The sequence below is a fragment of the Garra rufa genome, chromosome 6 (assembly GCF_049309525.1).
Source record: "Garra rufa chromosome 6, GarRuf1.0, whole genome shotgun sequence".
In the NCBI taxonomy this organism is placed as follows: Eukaryota; Metazoa; Chordata; class Actinopteri; order Cypriniformes; family Cyprinidae; genus Garra; species Garra rufa.
This window is the reverse complement of record NC_133366.1, coordinates 46,054,030-46,069,512: the sequence shown is the minus strand read 5'-3', so window position 1 is coordinate 46,069,512 and position 15,483 is coordinate 46,054,030. Positions and strand designations below refer to the sequence as shown.

The 15,483-nt window shown below is 37.2% G+C and overlaps 2 protein-coding genes across 2 annotated transcripts; both read right to left on the bottom strand.

Annotated features, from left to right (window-relative positions):
- Window positions 1–213: 213 nt before the first annotated feature.
- smcr8b (Smith-Magenis syndrome chromosome region, candidate 8b) lies at window positions 214–6,195 on the bottom strand. Its single transcript, XM_073842246.1, has 2 exons — window positions 2,303–6,195; window positions 214–650 (listed from the first exon to the last, which is right to left on the bottom strand). Exons 1-2 carry the CDS (start codon window positions 4,807–4,809, stop codon window positions 233–235), a joined length of 2,925 nt encoding a protein of 974 aa, XP_073698347.1. The 5' UTR covers window positions 4,810–6,195; the 3' UTR covers window positions 214–232.
- A 1,213-nt stretch (window positions 6,196–7,408) lies between these two features.
- Window positions 7,409–14,884, bottom strand: mief2 (mitochondrial elongation factor 2). Its single transcript, XM_073842795.1, has 5 exons — window positions 14,772–14,884; window positions 13,202–13,356; window positions 11,510–11,666; window positions 10,888–11,213; window positions 7,409–9,123 (listed from the first exon to the last, which is right to left on the bottom strand). The coding sequence occupies exons 2-5, from the start codon at window positions 13,334–13,336 to the stop codon at window positions 8,344–8,346; spliced, it is 1,398 nt and encodes a 465-aa protein (XP_073698896.1). The 5' UTR covers window positions 13,337–13,356; window positions 14,772–14,884; the 3' UTR covers window positions 7,409–8,343.
- Between the last annotated feature and the right edge of the window lie 599 nt (window positions 14,885–15,483).

The following is a 15,483-nucleotide window of genomic DNA, read 5'->3' as shown; positions in this document are numbered from 1 at the left end:
TTTTTTTTGTAGATCATTTAAGGTTAAAAACTGATTTTTCTCTAAAATCTTTGCACACAAGTTTAGACTACAATATTATTGTAAATTCCTTTGACACTATCAAAGCATGCTGAAAATGTAAATATACTGCTATCGCTGGGCAAAAGCAAATTTTCATTCTAAGGCAATAAAAGCTAAGCATAACTATTGTACGGTAACAAATCGTTGGCTAGTTTATGCATGAATGACCGTTTCAGAGTTTAAAAATAGAGTTTGTGGTGTAGCTGAATCTGAGGACATTGGGTGGAACCTCCATGAAGTGCGATTTAATGAGTTCAGATAAATAGTTGAGGATTTTCTTATCGTCTCTGTGAAGTTCAGAATGAAAACATTGTGTCCATGTAGTTTCCCGAGGCCTTCTGGGTTTATGGCAGCCATGTGAAAATGTTAAAAGGAACGCTGTGGTGACAAGCTTGCTTTGCACACTTTGAGTGAACATGAAGTAGGTGTTTCCACGTTTAAAGTGGCTCCTGGGTTCCACCAGTGGGTTGAGAAGAGTACCGCTGTAGGCTGGGCAGCGCAGTGTCTTTTGATCCACATCGAGAATGCTGAGGTATCGGCTGTAATGGCCCAGGCAGTGAGGCATATTTGTGTAAGTGTAACAGCACATCCTGAGAAAATAAAAAATAAAAAACGTTAAGATGTCTTCAACTTGGTTAAACACCTATGTTGTTTTAAAGCCTAATACTAGCTGTTAAGTGAGACCAAATTAGTTTTGCTTTATAAGTCATGACATTGACTTTCCATTGTTTCTGGATCCAAGCCACTTCTCCATTTTAACAGCCATTTATAGCACACTTGTAAAGGGATAGTTCACCCAAAAATGAAAATTCTGTCATTAATTACTCACCCTTGTGTCATTCCAAACCTGTAAGACCTTTGTTCATCTTCAGAACACAAATTAAGATGTTTTTGATCAAATCTGAAAGCTTTTGGACCCCACATAGACAGCAATGTAACTACAGGTCCATACTACGAAAGGTCGTAAGGACATTAAAATAGTCCAAGTGGCATTAATGGTTCAGGCATTTTAGTCTGTATATGCTGGGCAAAACATTGAGTTCATTCTCTCTGTCAAAATCTTCAGATATGTTTACGAAGATTGTTTTATGTACAGTGTGCTTCTTCTTCTGCTTGTAAACCAGGGGCAGCGCATCAGAGTTCTACGTCAGAACGCCAGCTCCTGCATCATAAGGCATCGAAAACTGGCGCAGAAGAGAAGAAATTGTTGAATAAAGTCATAATTTTTTTTCTTTTTTTTGCACACAGAAGGGATTCTTATAGCTTCATAAAATTAAGGTTGAACCACTGTCACATGGACTATTTTAACAATGTTCTTACTACCTTTCTGAGCTTTGAACGTTGTAGCTCAGTTGCGGCCTATGCAGGGTGAGAAAGCTCTCAGATTTAATTAAAAATGTCTTTTGTGTTCTGAAGATGAACAAGGGTCTTACAGTTTTGGAACAACAAGAGTGTGAGTGTAATGATAAGTTTTCATTTTAGGGTGAAATACCCCATAAAGCTACGTTTTTTTTTTTTAACTCTTGCCCCTGGTTTCACAGACAAGAGTTAAGCCTAGTCCCAGACTAAAATTCAAGTCTGAGGTGTTTCAACTGAAAGAAACTCACTGATTGATCTTAAAGTATGTCAGTGTCGAAAGACAAAGAACCAATTTGAAACTAGGCTCCGGCTCCGAACCAGCATTTGAACTACCATTGTGGAAAAGGGGTAAATGAGTGTATGTTGGCACCGTTTGTGGTTTGATTTGTGATCTGAAGAAGTATTTTGACCGAGAAACAGTGACACATGATGTCAGAACCAGACACCTTCCTGTAGAGCAGGGGTGCCCAATCCTGTTCCTGGGATCTACTATCCTGCAAAGTTCAGCTCCAACCCTGATTAAACACTCCTGAACCAGCTAATTACTCTCTTAGGTAGCACTTGATAATTACAGACAGCTGTGTTGGAGCAGGGCTGGAACTAAAGTCTGCAGGTAGGTAGATCTCCAGGAACAGGATTGGGCACCCCTGCTGTAGAGTATGCCCACAATTATATGAACTAGCTCAGGGGTCCAAACTCCGTCCAGGAAGGCCGGTGTCTTGCAGAGTTTAGCTCCAATTCTAATTAAATTCTAGGCAGGCTAGAAACTTTACAGATGTGTTGAGGCAAGTTGGAGCTAAACTTTGATCTAGCTAAACAAGTAATTTGTCTTTGCTTTAAAAACAGCCAGTCAAACAAGATTAAGATAAATAGTAAATGTTACCTGTTAAACCCGATAAGTTTCCAGTTAAGCAGGTCCGTTAGCTGCAGCGGCATTGAAGTCCAAGGTTGAATGCTGTCTCTGTACCTACTCAGATGTGGCATGTACACAGACAGTGCTGTAACCAGTCGTCTCACTGCAGCCTCCTCGCTGCCTAGTACCACCAAAGTTCGGCCACTCAGAAGGCTAAACACTGCATGCACTCCAAAGGGAAACTGTCGCAAGAACTGCAGTGCTGCTCGCCCTACTTTTCCACGTCTCCGTCTGGCCCCACCTTCTCTTTTATTCCCAGGAAGACAAGCAGGGAAAGCGCATTCAGAGGTTGTAGAGGCAGTGGTGCTCCGATAGCTGAAGCAGTCCGACAAATCATCAGGCACTAGCCGGCAGTTATCTATTAACGGGAGAGGGATTAATTCTGATGGACGACAAGCATCTTGGGAGCTTGACCGAGCCAGGGTCAAAGTCATAGGACAGCCAGGAAGGGTTAGGGTAACAGCAGGATAAAAATCTTGTGGCTCCTCCAAACAGGTATCTCCTCCATGATCTCCAGAGATCCTGTAAACGCCCTCAACTTGTTTGTCCTTTTGGTTTTGAGGCATGTCTTTCTCATCAGTCTCTTGCTCCAGGCTTTCCTCGTCAATTGCACAAGCACGCAGGTCTTCTGCTAGGATGGATTCTGTTGTGCAAAGCACCTCAATGCTGTCTTCACTGCAAGTCCGTCTGGTAGGTACCCTCCCTTGCCTTAGACCTTCCAGTGCGGCTGAAGCGAACAAAGGTGGAGGTCTTTGGAGTGCTGTGTCCACTGGTATATTTGAACCCTGGGATCTGAAGGACTTCTCTGTACCTAAGACCTCAATACTATCTCCACTACTAATACTGGTCTTCATCAACGGTGAAACATGTTCCTTATTTTCTCGGCAATCCAAAGGTGAAACAATCCCATTTTCCATTCCAGTCTCTACTGCAGATGTTACAGGTAGATTATCCTCAGAAGGGGTATTTACACAGTTGGGCACAGCCGGAGATTGACTAGACCCACCGAACTCTAGTTTAATTGGCACCATTTCAACACAGGAGACATACGACTCGAGACTGACCGGTTCACTTAGAATTGAAGGTGCGGGAAGAAAGGAGGGTTGTCGGGCTGAATGTTGACCAGCTATTCCAATCTGTAACCCCGCTTCCTCTTCCAAGTCACATGGATCCTCAAATAAGAAATTGGTAGATTTGAGGTTGCGGAGAAGATTACGGAAGAGTTTCTGTGAGTAGAGATGGCAAGCATCTCCTCTGAACTTCCTCTCGATGGAATACAGTTGCTGTAGAGCCTGTTGGTGGAAGTAATCATCACACAACTCCTCAAGAGTTTTCAGACGCTTTTCAAATCGGCAAGGCGAAGACTGCAGGGAATGCAAGGGCAAGGTGTTTGTGCAAGCAAAAACATTACATTCTATCATTGGCTCGTGCCTTAAATCATCCAGGTCGAACTCGAAAGAATGAGGCAGGTCATCTGGTTCATAAGGAGAGTATTCCGAGTCTCTAAGCTTCCTGGTTGGGTAGCTAGTGACCTGTTTCAGAAGGCTTCTGTATTCCTGAATGGATTTTTCTACACTGGCCAGTTCGTCACCTTTGTTAGCCAATGGCGTTGGGCAAGATCCTTTATCCTGCTTGTTCTTCCTTTGCTCTCCAAATAGTTCATCTCTATCACGTGTAATACATGACCCATTCCCCTTTTCACACTCTACTTCCACCTTTCTTGAAATCTCACATCTGTCTTTTTGTAATTTCTCTTTCAGTTTCACATCTTCTAAAGTAGGTGTACCATTCAACATTGCCTTTTCATTGGCGCACATTACAGATGCATTATTTAACTCTTTTTCGATTTCTCTAAGTAACACGACTCTTGTATACTCCAGATCTCTCAGTTTTATCTCCAGTTCATTTGCAAAGTTCTTCCTGTTCCCCGTTTTTAGACATTCTGAGATTTTGGAAAACTCTGCTAAAAGCTGTTGGAGTTGCTGTATGATTTTATTCTCATCAGACGACACGTAGGCAAGGCAGAGAGGTCGCACAAACCCTCGAGCCTCCAAGTCATAGAGTGTAAAGTGGTGCACATAAGCAAACACTCCTTCTCCAGAATCCCCTAGAACTACCTTTGAGTCTTCTACAAAGTTCAGTTTCAGTGAGCCACAACCTGACGGCCCGGCGAGTGAGGTCTGATAGTCCACCGACATAATCCGAAGGGAGAAGTGGTTCAAATCGAATGTCCCACAAGCCTTGGTTTCAGAAGGAACCGTAAGCAAAGGCTGGGGCCCAACTTGCTCTGAAAACTCTGATAAAAGGATAAAGTCCTTTTTAAAATTAGCCCCAGACATTTTGGACCATGGGGTGGTGTTCCCAGTGTAGGGATACATGGGAACGGACAGCTCCTCTGGGAGTGCTGACGTGTCTTTGACTATTTCACCGAAATCGGTTTCTTTAGTGAAAGCCACTAAGTCTGGAGAACTAATCATGGTGGTAAAGAGTGTTTTAAACAAACCAAACAGGGGTGTAAAAAGTATTGTGAAATAGAGGGCTTGCACTTACTCACGATTTGGTCAGTTACCTGAACGCGCAGCCATATTGGCGATACTCGGATGTAAACAATAGCATGGATTGCACAGTAAATATACAAGTGAATATGTTGTTCTGCTAATTTATGCTCTAAACCATGAAAAAATAATGTGGAAGCTGCTAAATCATATAGAGAAGGACTTAGTAAGTAGGAATAGGTGAAATGTTTTGACAAACTAAAGTTAATAGGTGGTACAGATACATACGAGAAGTGATAATTAAGATATTAGCTTAATATTTCACCTACCTGACCAGAAATATGAACACAAACAAATTTTGTCAAGATTCTTGACCTGGAAATCCTGGTTCAGTTTGGCCAACCAGAAACACCAGTTTTTGCACTCTTTTCCTTGATTTGATATAACTTTTGTCAGTCTATAATACTCCAAATGTTTTTTTCTGTTTTGACCGATTAGAACAGCCCAAAACATGACTGAAATTGACCATTTTCAGCAGCAATAATCAGCAAAACATGCAGGTTTTGTTCGGTTCAGTGGCATTGTTTACACTCAGTGCCGCCAATATGGCCGAATGATGACGCGTCGTAAAAACACTGTTATACTTCAGTTAAAGGACTGTTTAAAAGTATTTCCACATATAATTAAAATTAAATCAAAATGTCTTCAGTAAGGTTATTTTGAAATTGTTAATCTTAATTGATTTAGCAGCATCTGATTTTATAGTTACAGATTTTATAATAAACCTGTTTGCGTTCAAGTTATTTTTGTCCATTTTTAGATCAAGAATAGACCAGTGTGGCCAATAAAATGTATTTCATTGGCTGTTTCAAATAAATTTTAAATAAAAACTGCTGGGCGTCCATTTGAAAGACTTTTTTAATGACCTATTATGTATTTGGCAACGTTACACCGAAAGTCTAAAGCTGTAAACTATAGGCTTAGTACTATAATTAAGAATGACTAATTCCACAAAATAATACTCAACAAACGTATAACTCACATACTTTACACCCCTGAAACCGGCTTCTTCACAGCGCTGTCAAAATAGCTGTCCTGATCCAGTGCAGAAGGACGTTTAGTTTTACTACGCATTTCCAAGGACTAATAAACCAGTAAATCCATCGCCGTATCAGAAGAAGAATAACAACTTCTCAAGCCACAACGAGCATGAAATGATCCGATTTAGAAATGACATGCCTGACGCACCATACAGACCATGATTAACGCAATGTCATGAAAACTGACTAGTTAATTTCAGAATAATAAACTTGCCGGAGTTCGCTGACAGAAGCGGGAGGAACGGCAATTCGTTTGCTCTTTTTTAGAAATTAGTTAGACTCGTTGTTTACAAGTAAACAAACATTAAAGCGCTTTCCGGAGAGCAGTAACAGAAGCAGCTTTTGCCATAGTTAGCCATGTGACACCTCTGAGGGGGGAGTGATCATAACCAGCTCAATCTCTACTTGTTTCCGCCTCAAACCAATTCCTCAAAGCGTGGAGTAAATACACTGCACTGCGTTATTACATTTTTCGGTCTGTCATAAACGTCGTCAAGTAGTAGTATTGGTAATTTTCTTGATTTATAAAATGCACCACATTTACTTAAGTAAACAAACTTTATTTTAACCAGGCACACCTTGTATTGTAACTTCCTTACTAAAATTACCTAAATAAAAAAACATTCTTAAAATGGGAAATCTATAAAGGCAAGAAAGCCACTTTCGACATGTTTTTGACATTAAAAATCCCATTTTGTTTAGGTCAATCCATGAAATGTAAAAGTGAGTGACCCAAAGGATTATCAGAAGCCAATTTCAGATCATTTACTGTTTTTTTTTACAGAAATGTATTACATTACTATAAAGGAAGTGGCTTGTTAACTTCTGGTTTACACCCAGAGGTCATGCCACCTTTTTTTCATTTGACCTCCCATAAACCAAGACAGTGTTTATTTTCACATGACAGCAACAAAACTAAAACTGAAAGAGGAACTATAGCATACAAAAACTGGGATGATAGCCGTGTAATCCATACTAATGGCCATGACATGCAGAAGTAACACCACAAACAACCTTGGAAATTGAACAATTTCTTTATTTAGACAGGCATACTAATAACAAACAAGAATTCATATAAGAATTCACACAACCTTATTAACAGTGTAGGACTGGTGTGAAGTTTGATCATAGGATTTACTTTTTTAACCAAACTTGTTGACAAGTTATCATAAGATGTATACAGGGAAACCTGCTTTGCATACACTACTAGTCAAAAGTTTTTTAATGTTTTTTTAAAGACGTCTTTTCTGCTCACCAAGACTTTTATTTGATCCAAAGTACAGCAAAACAGTAAAATTGTGAAATATTTGTACTATTTAAAACAGCTGCTTTCTATTTGAATATATTTTCAAATGTAATTTATTCCTGCGATCACCAGTCTTCAGTGTCACAATCCTTCAGAAATAATTCTAACATGCCGAATTGCTGTGAAAAGCTTTTATTTTTTTTTTTTCAGGATTCTTTGGTGAATAGAAATATAGAAATTATAGAAAGGATGATTTAAATGGATCAAATGATGATAAAGATTTGTAATGTTACAAATGATTTCAATTTCAGATAAATGCTGTTCTTCTGAACCTCCTATTCATCAAAGAAACCTATAAAACAAAAATCTACTCAGCTGTTTCAACAGTTTTTTTGAGCAGCAAATCAAAATATTAGAATGATTTCTGAAGGATCTTAAAATTTTTGAAATCAGAGAAATAAATTACATTTTAAAATATATTCAAATAGAAAGCAGTTATTTTAAATATTTTTACTATTTCAAAAGTGTACTGTTTTGTTGTACTTTGGATCAAATAAATGCAGACTTGGTGAGAAGAAAATCTCACTGTTCAAAAACTTGACTGGTAGTGTATTAACTTTTTGTTTCATTATTTCTCTCTTTTCTTAGTATTGACAAAAACTAGAATGTGGGCAGGTAGGAAAATAACACTTATGGTTCAGACAACCCTTAACACAATTTTCCCCAATCAAACACACTTTGTAAGCGAGAACACCTGACAAAAAACAAAAAAATATTTTGATTGCTTTATTGTCTTAATATTGAGTATTTGCTTCTTCAAAGTCAAAACTGTCTATGATTACTGCCATTGCTCCAAAAAGCAAAAGTCAAACATATACTCATGGTCAACGCAGAACTCAGAACAGATCATTAACAACAGAAAATACATCTCGCAACACATCCAAACCAGGAAATCTCTCTCACATCTTTAAAATCTACATCCAAGCAAAGTGTCTGACTAGGTAAGTGCTGAATAGTTAAATGAAGCTTCAATGAAATCCCCTTAAAAGAGCAGGTAAGTGGAAATACACGTATAGGGGATCATGAACAGACACCTTTTAGAAATGATATGTATAATACATCCATTGTGTGAAGGTGCATTAATTGAGTTGCCATATTAGATCGAGTGAATCAGATCAGTAGGATCTCCGGTTCAGTTACAGCACAGTATAACATGAAGCCCATCTCATCAATGTCATCCTCAGTAAAACCCTGAAACAGATTCACATTAGGTTTGAAGAAACTAGGCAAGATTCCAGTTTCCAGAAATCCGATTAGCTCCGTGATCGCCTGCTGAAACCTATCAGCGAACGCTGATTCTGACCAGTCTGTTTCTTTTTCACTCGTGTGCAGAATGACGTTGCTAAGATGGCTGCCGTTGAGCTTGCGCAGCGAAGGACAGTTGCGGCACACCGCCTTTAGCGTTTTCAGGCACTTTCTTCTGACCCCAGAGTCTGCTTTGTCAAGCGCTGCTAGTCTGGCTGTTTCGCTGGTGTATAGGCTCTGGTACCAGACGTAGTCGAATGACCCGGTGATCTCTCGTTGCGCCGTAAGCGTCAACTCGCCAAGGCGTACTGTTGGCAACACTGTTATATAGAAGCGTTCTCCGCTGTCGTAACTGCTTTGGGTTAACCCTTGGATCTCCAGTTTGAGCTCTGGAGACCCAAGCACCGGTCGAACCTCGCACTCCAGGGTTCCGATCAGCGAGGGCCAGTTCATGGATTCCATTACAGTCTTGCCTAGTTGCTCAGAAACAAGCCGCGATGACAAGTATCCTCCCAGCAAATGTCGGTCCCAGTAGCTCCGCCCCCTCGGGAAGTACTCGAGGTTTTCACGGCGCACCATGCAGTACTGAGGGTGACCCAAAAATGTGTCCTCTCCGGCAATAGGCGTCCACAGACTGGATTCTAACTGTATGGAACACATTTGTAGCAAATTTAAATACAGATTTGAGAAATAATTTCCGGCCCAAGAACATAACCATTGTAAGGTCAGCGTGTAAGAACAAAATGATATTTGTGTTATTAAGGTTGTTCTGAGGTTAATCTAAAACTGACATATATTAAAGAAATAGTCAATTAAAAACTATGATCATTTAAAAATGGTGGACAGGCTTGGAAAATATAGAAAAATATAATAGTGCACTTATCTGCGAGTTGCAAAAAACTGATCATTTAATTTAATTAAACTTAAAATTATATTATTAATTTAATTATATTATTAAATTAAATAATCAGTTTTTGGCGACTCACGGTTATTATAACTTTTTATAATATCACAGTTATTTGTATATTTTTATTATATTACAGTTATTCCTTTATATTATATTACATTCTATTATAAATAATCAGTTTTTGGTGACTCGCAGAGAAGTTGATCATTATAATATAATAATATTCAGTATATAATATATATATATAAATCAGTGTTTTTGGCGACTTGCAGAAGCGTTGATTATTATATCATATTACATATGGTGACTCGCAGATAAATTGATGATCATATTACATTATATATATATCTGAGTTTTTGGCCACTCGCAGATAAATGTATTATTACATATTATTATTATAATAAACAATTATTTACAATAGCAGATAAGTGGATTATTATATTATGAATATTCATAATTTGGAATATGGCGACTTGCATATAAATTGATTATTATATTATAATAAATAATCTGAGTTTTCCACGAATCAGATAAATTGATTTTTATATTATATTACATTATATATATATAGTTTTTGGCGACTCGCAGATAAGTGGATTTTTTTATTATATTATATTATTATAAATAATCAGAGTTTTTGGCAATTCAAAGATGAATAGATTTTTATATTATATTATATTATTAATAATCTGAGTTTTTTGTGACTCACAGATAATAGACATTACATATTATCCGTTTCTGGCTTCTTCCAGATAAGTGGATTATAACAGTATAACATAATATAATTTAAAGGGGCTATATGCAATTTTCTGAAATTAAACTCGCGACTGACACCTGTGGCCAAAAAACGGAACTGCTCTTCCTTTCTGCTCGCTCTCGCAGTGGAGTTACTGCTGGTGTCAGAGTTGTCCTGGGTCTCTTCTGTGTATTCGCACAATCCATTGCACTGCTTGCGAGTGTAGGCTAATTGCTGACTAGCGGTGGTGGCAGAGTGATCTGAAGCATTTAACATGAACGCGCTTGACGTCACATCCGCAGACAGCGCGCGAAAAATCCGACCCCACAGAAAATAGGAAAAATAGGATACAGGCTTATAGGTGCACCCACTGTGAGCTGACAAGGTGTCAGTATGCTCATCAGGAGATGTTTGAGTCATAAATGGTCAAATAAAAAGGCTATCGTTACGTTTATTTTGGGGAAAAAGTTGCATATAGCCCCTTTAAGAAAATATAATAATCCACTTACCTGCGAGTCGCCAAAAACTTTTATTAATGATAACAATATAATATAATACACTGAAATCTGAATGACTGCATGGTCGAGAAATTCAGAAGACTTTGAATTAAACACTAAATACAATAATGAACATACATTATCTGAAATAAAACTGCTAGCTTTTGGTATCATGAATCCCTATATGTTTCTGAGATGGATGGGATAGCAACTACTGGATAGTCTAATTTTAAGCAAGTAAATGTGTGGTCCACATAGGATGTTGATACCTGTAGGGGCACGATCAGGCAGGCGTGGTCGGCTGTAACCACTTGCAGGTCGTCGAGCAGTGACCCCGCCAGCGTCATGTCGCCCAGGGGCATGTCTGTGTGTTTGGAGTGCAGGAAGGCCTGGATCTCCGTGGCTATTTCTAACGCTCGCTGCTGTGCGACAGACACCTCCTCCTCTGACAGACACACTCGTGATCTGTAATACTGCTGCAGACGCTCCGCAAACGTCATCACACACAGATCCATGCGTTTCCGTCGCTGAGGTGGGTCAGTTTCACAGCGCTGGGGCTCAGGTGAGGGCAGGGGGATGGGTTGGGACAACTCCGCTAAACACAAAAAAAAAAAGTTTCTATTTAAAAACAACATTCACAACCCATTTTACTTATAAAGCATTATGAATCGAGATGTTCAGTGACAACATCAATGCCTAAATAAGACCATTATCCATTCTATTCCTTTTCATTAATAGCAGTTTGACTTTTGGTTCACATTGACCAACTTGGGAGGTGGAGTTAATACATTCTGATGATAAAACACAAAGCTTTTTTTTTATTTTCTTGCTGATTTCTTGCTGTCTTTTAGCCACAAGTTTTCCAAATGAAGGTATTTCCCAAATATGTACCTTTCTTGGTTGCGGCAGCAATCTGTTTCATGACCACTCCTTCTATACCCTTGTGCAGCAGTTTGGGGGAGGCACTAACCAAGCTTAACTCCTCCCAGCTGTCTGTCATCTTCTTATCAGGCTTCTCATCAGGAGGCCTACCAGCACGTTCTATAAGCTTCGTCATCACAGGAAGAAAACATATATGAGACAAAAATGAACACATAATCAAAATGAGCTCTAACAGTGTAACATTTGTGACCCTGGACCACAAAACCAGTCATAAGGTTAAATTTTACAAAACTGAGATGTATATGTCATATGAAAGCTCAATAAATAAGCTTTCTATTGATATATGATTTGTAAGGATAGGACAATATTTGGCCGAGATACATCTATTTGAAAATCTGGAATCTGAGGGTGCAAAAAAATCAAAATACTGAGAAAAACACCTTTAAAGTTGTCCAAATTAAGTTCTTAACAATGCATATTACTAATCAAAAATTACTTTTTGATGTATTTATAGTAGGAATTTTACAAAAAATCTTCATGGAACATGATCTTTACTTAATTTCCTAATGATTTTTGGCATAAAAGAAAAATCTATAATTTTGACCCATACATTGTATTTTTGGCTATTGCTACAAATATACCCCAGCGACTTAAGACTGGTTTTGTGGTCCAGGGTCACATCTGCCATTTGTTTTCTCAACAAGGGAACTGATTTTTACTGAGAACTTAAAAACCTTTAACCACAGACCTACTGTGAGCTGCAAGGTTCACAGTAATCAGTGATATATAATATTTTGTTAATAGCCATCAACATAACTCAATTAATGTAAAAAAAAAAATCATGTTTAACAGCTAAAATTCCTGGTGAAAAACTACATTATCCATAATTCTGCACTGCCATTCAAAAGTTTGGAAACAGTAAGATTTTTAATGTTTTGTAAAGAAATCTTTTCTGCTCATCAAGGCTGAATCTATTTGATTAAAAATGCAGAAAAACAGTAATATTGTGAAATATTATTTCAATTTAAAAATGGTTTTCTGTTTTAATATAGTTTAAAATATAATTTATTTCTGTGACGCAAAAGTAATATACTGATTTATTATGTTTACTATCAATGTTGGAAAACAGCTGTGTTGCTTAACATTTTTTTGCAACCTGTGATACTTTTTCAGGATTCTTTGATGAATAAAAAATTTAAAAGAACAATATTTTCTAACAATACGCCTTTACTATCACTTTATATTAATGTAACACATCCTTGCTGAATAAAAGTATTAATTTCTTTAAAAGAAACAAAAAAGAAAAAAAATATTGGCCCAAAACTTTGAACAGTAGAGTATATTGTTGCAAAAGATTTTAAATAAATTCCATTCATCTGCACAACTGTTTCCAACATTGATAATAAATCTGCATATTACAATCATTACAAAAGGATCATGTGACACTGAAGACTGGAGTAATGATGCTGAAAATTTAGCTTTGATCACAGGAATAAATTACATTTTAAAATATATTCAAACAGAAGGACAATTAAAAATATTTCACAGTATTCCTGCTTTTGCTATATTTTGGATCAAATAAATGGTGAGCAGATGATAATTCTGTAAAAAACAAACAAATCTTACTGTTCAAAAATACAATATTATATCGACCAATCAGAACGGTGTAGTATATAATATGCTAAAATAACAAATAATCACCCGTTTCACAGCTAATGTGGCAATGCCCAGCACCGCAGCTCCGCCGACCCCCAGCACCAGCCGGGCATTGGACAACAGGAAGTCAATAACAGCAGCAATTCCATCTTCTCCTCGCCTTTTACCAGAATAATACATCACTTCCTCTGTGAGAGTGTCTGAAAATGTCAATAGAGAATTACATATCCATTTGATTTCACATGTACTTCCTCACATATCACCATTTGCATACCACAAACAATAGTCATTCAGTATCACAGTACAATATGTGACCCTGGACCACAAAACCAGTCTTAAGCAGCACAGGTATATTTGTGGCAACAGCCAAAAATACATTGCATAGGTCAAAATGATCAAAAACAAAAAGGACAGTAAGTACAGATCATGTTCCATGAATATATTTTATAAATTTCCTACCTTAACTATATCAAAACTTAATTTTTGGTTAGTAATATGTATTGCTACGAACTTCATTTGAACAACTTTAAAGACGATTTTCTCAATATTTATATCGTTTTGCATCCTCATTCCTCAGATTCCTGATATTCAAATCAATGAAAAGCAGATTTATTCAGCTTTCAGATGATGTATAAATCTCAATTTCAAAAAACTTACCCTTATGACTGGTTTTGTGGTCCAGGGTCACATCTCTTAAAGTGCTATTACTGACGCCAATACCAAGTTATCGCCACAGATTATTCCCACACACACTGCTCATGTGCGCTACGTGACAGGTCAGGCATCTGAAGCTTTCCCTCTCTGTGGATCAGAAATAGCCATGGATCTTCATGAACTCAGACCAGGACCCAAGAGGGGGCTTTACCAGGTCTAAATTTAGACCCATGTGGCCTAGTAACTCTCCACTTATTCATATGATAATTTTGTGATCCTGACTTAAATCTCAGTTTCTATCAGTGTTCTACAGATTACACTAGTAAGACACGAGAGCATACAGTATCTCATAAATACCTTGTAGGCTTAATATTTTTACTCCAAAAGGATTTACAGATTCACATGACTGCTAAGAACTACATTCCAAAGGTATTTTCCAAAATTAACAGCATGGTTTTGGCCAGATCACAGACAAATAAAAACAAAACAGTCTACAATCTTATGGTTATTGAGTAAAAAGGCTAATACACATTAAAGTTAGTACACAGTTACGTTAGTAGACATTAAATAAAACGAGGCCTGCATGCATGCATGCATATAGATGGACTTTAAATCCTAGATAACTGTTTTCAGATAAGAGCTGTTTATGCAAAACTCCTAAACACTATCAGGGCTTTAAAGCTGTCTTGTTTACAGACGTGCTGTTTCACACGTATAACAACACATTTAGCTTTTCCTTCTTAAATATTATATTAATTTACATATTACTGCCAAATATCGAGATACCTCATTTCAGTAGTTCAGAAGAGTTGAAAATGACACTAAACCGAATCAAACAACAGTGCTTCGCTATGTTATTAGCGCTTGCTAACTTCACCAGCTGACGAATGCAGAAAACGAACACGCTTACTGATATTAAACAGTTAACCAGTTATAACCACGAGTTAGACAGCTAACTTACCTTTACAAGGTAATCAATTTAGAGCCATTAAAGTGTAGTATCAAATTGAGTAGTTTTGTCTAGCACACACTTGCCCTCTCACCTAAAACAAACACCTCATACGTCACTCTCCCGCTGATTGACGTACATATGGACCAATGAGATGACAGTATTTCCAGACGTCAGAACATTGCGTTATTTATATGGAATTTCTAGGTTTGGATAATAATTCTAAAAATAAACCCCTGGAACATATTATAAACTTTTTTATTTTATATGGTAAGTTTTTTCCCCCCAAATAGTTCCCCTTCTTATCCCCTTTTTAAAATTGAAATAAAATCACTTCTAAAATCTCTTCACCTGATAAGAAAAAAACCCCGCAAGATTCCTGAATTATTATACTATAATTATTATAATAATTAGTTATTTAAAGAAAACCTGTGTATGTAGATGCTTTCCTTATATGTGTTTGTTTCAATTTCTTTGTAATATCATTGTAATTTCATGTAAATTCTTTTTTTTTTGTATCAATGTTTATTTACTTTTAATGTGTATATGTTTGTGTTTTTTTTATCAATGTTTAATTTAAATTATTGGTCATTATTTTATTGATTTGTATGTGATCCCTTGGCTTTGTTCTTTTTGTATTATCTGTTCAAGCATTGATAATAATAAAAAATTTAATAATTCTAGAAATGGAAAAAAATGAAAAAGCATTATCTCATACAATAAT

Bases quoted from the DNA above. Each gene is read 5' to 3' on its own strand.
- smcr8b (XM_073842246.1), bottom strand. From the start codon at position 4,809: ATGATTAGTTCTCCAGACTTAGTGGCTTTCACTAAAGAAACCGATTTC. The intron at 651-2,302 runs GTAACATTTACT...TTATTTTCTCAG, and splicing joins AAACTTATCGGGTTTAACAG to GATGTGCTGTTACACTTACA.
- mief2 (XM_073842795.1), bottom strand. From the start codon at position 13,336: ATGTATTATTCTGGTAAAAGGCGAGGAGAAGATGGAATTGCTGCTGTT. The intron at 11,667-13,201 runs GTGATTATTTGT...GTGATGACGAAG, and splicing joins CCACATTAGCTGTGAAACGG to CTTATAGAACGTGCTGGTAG. The intron at 11,214-11,509 runs GTACATATTTGG...TTTTGTGTTTAG, and splicing joins TGCTGCCGCAACCAAGAAAG to CGGAGTTGTCCCAACCCATC.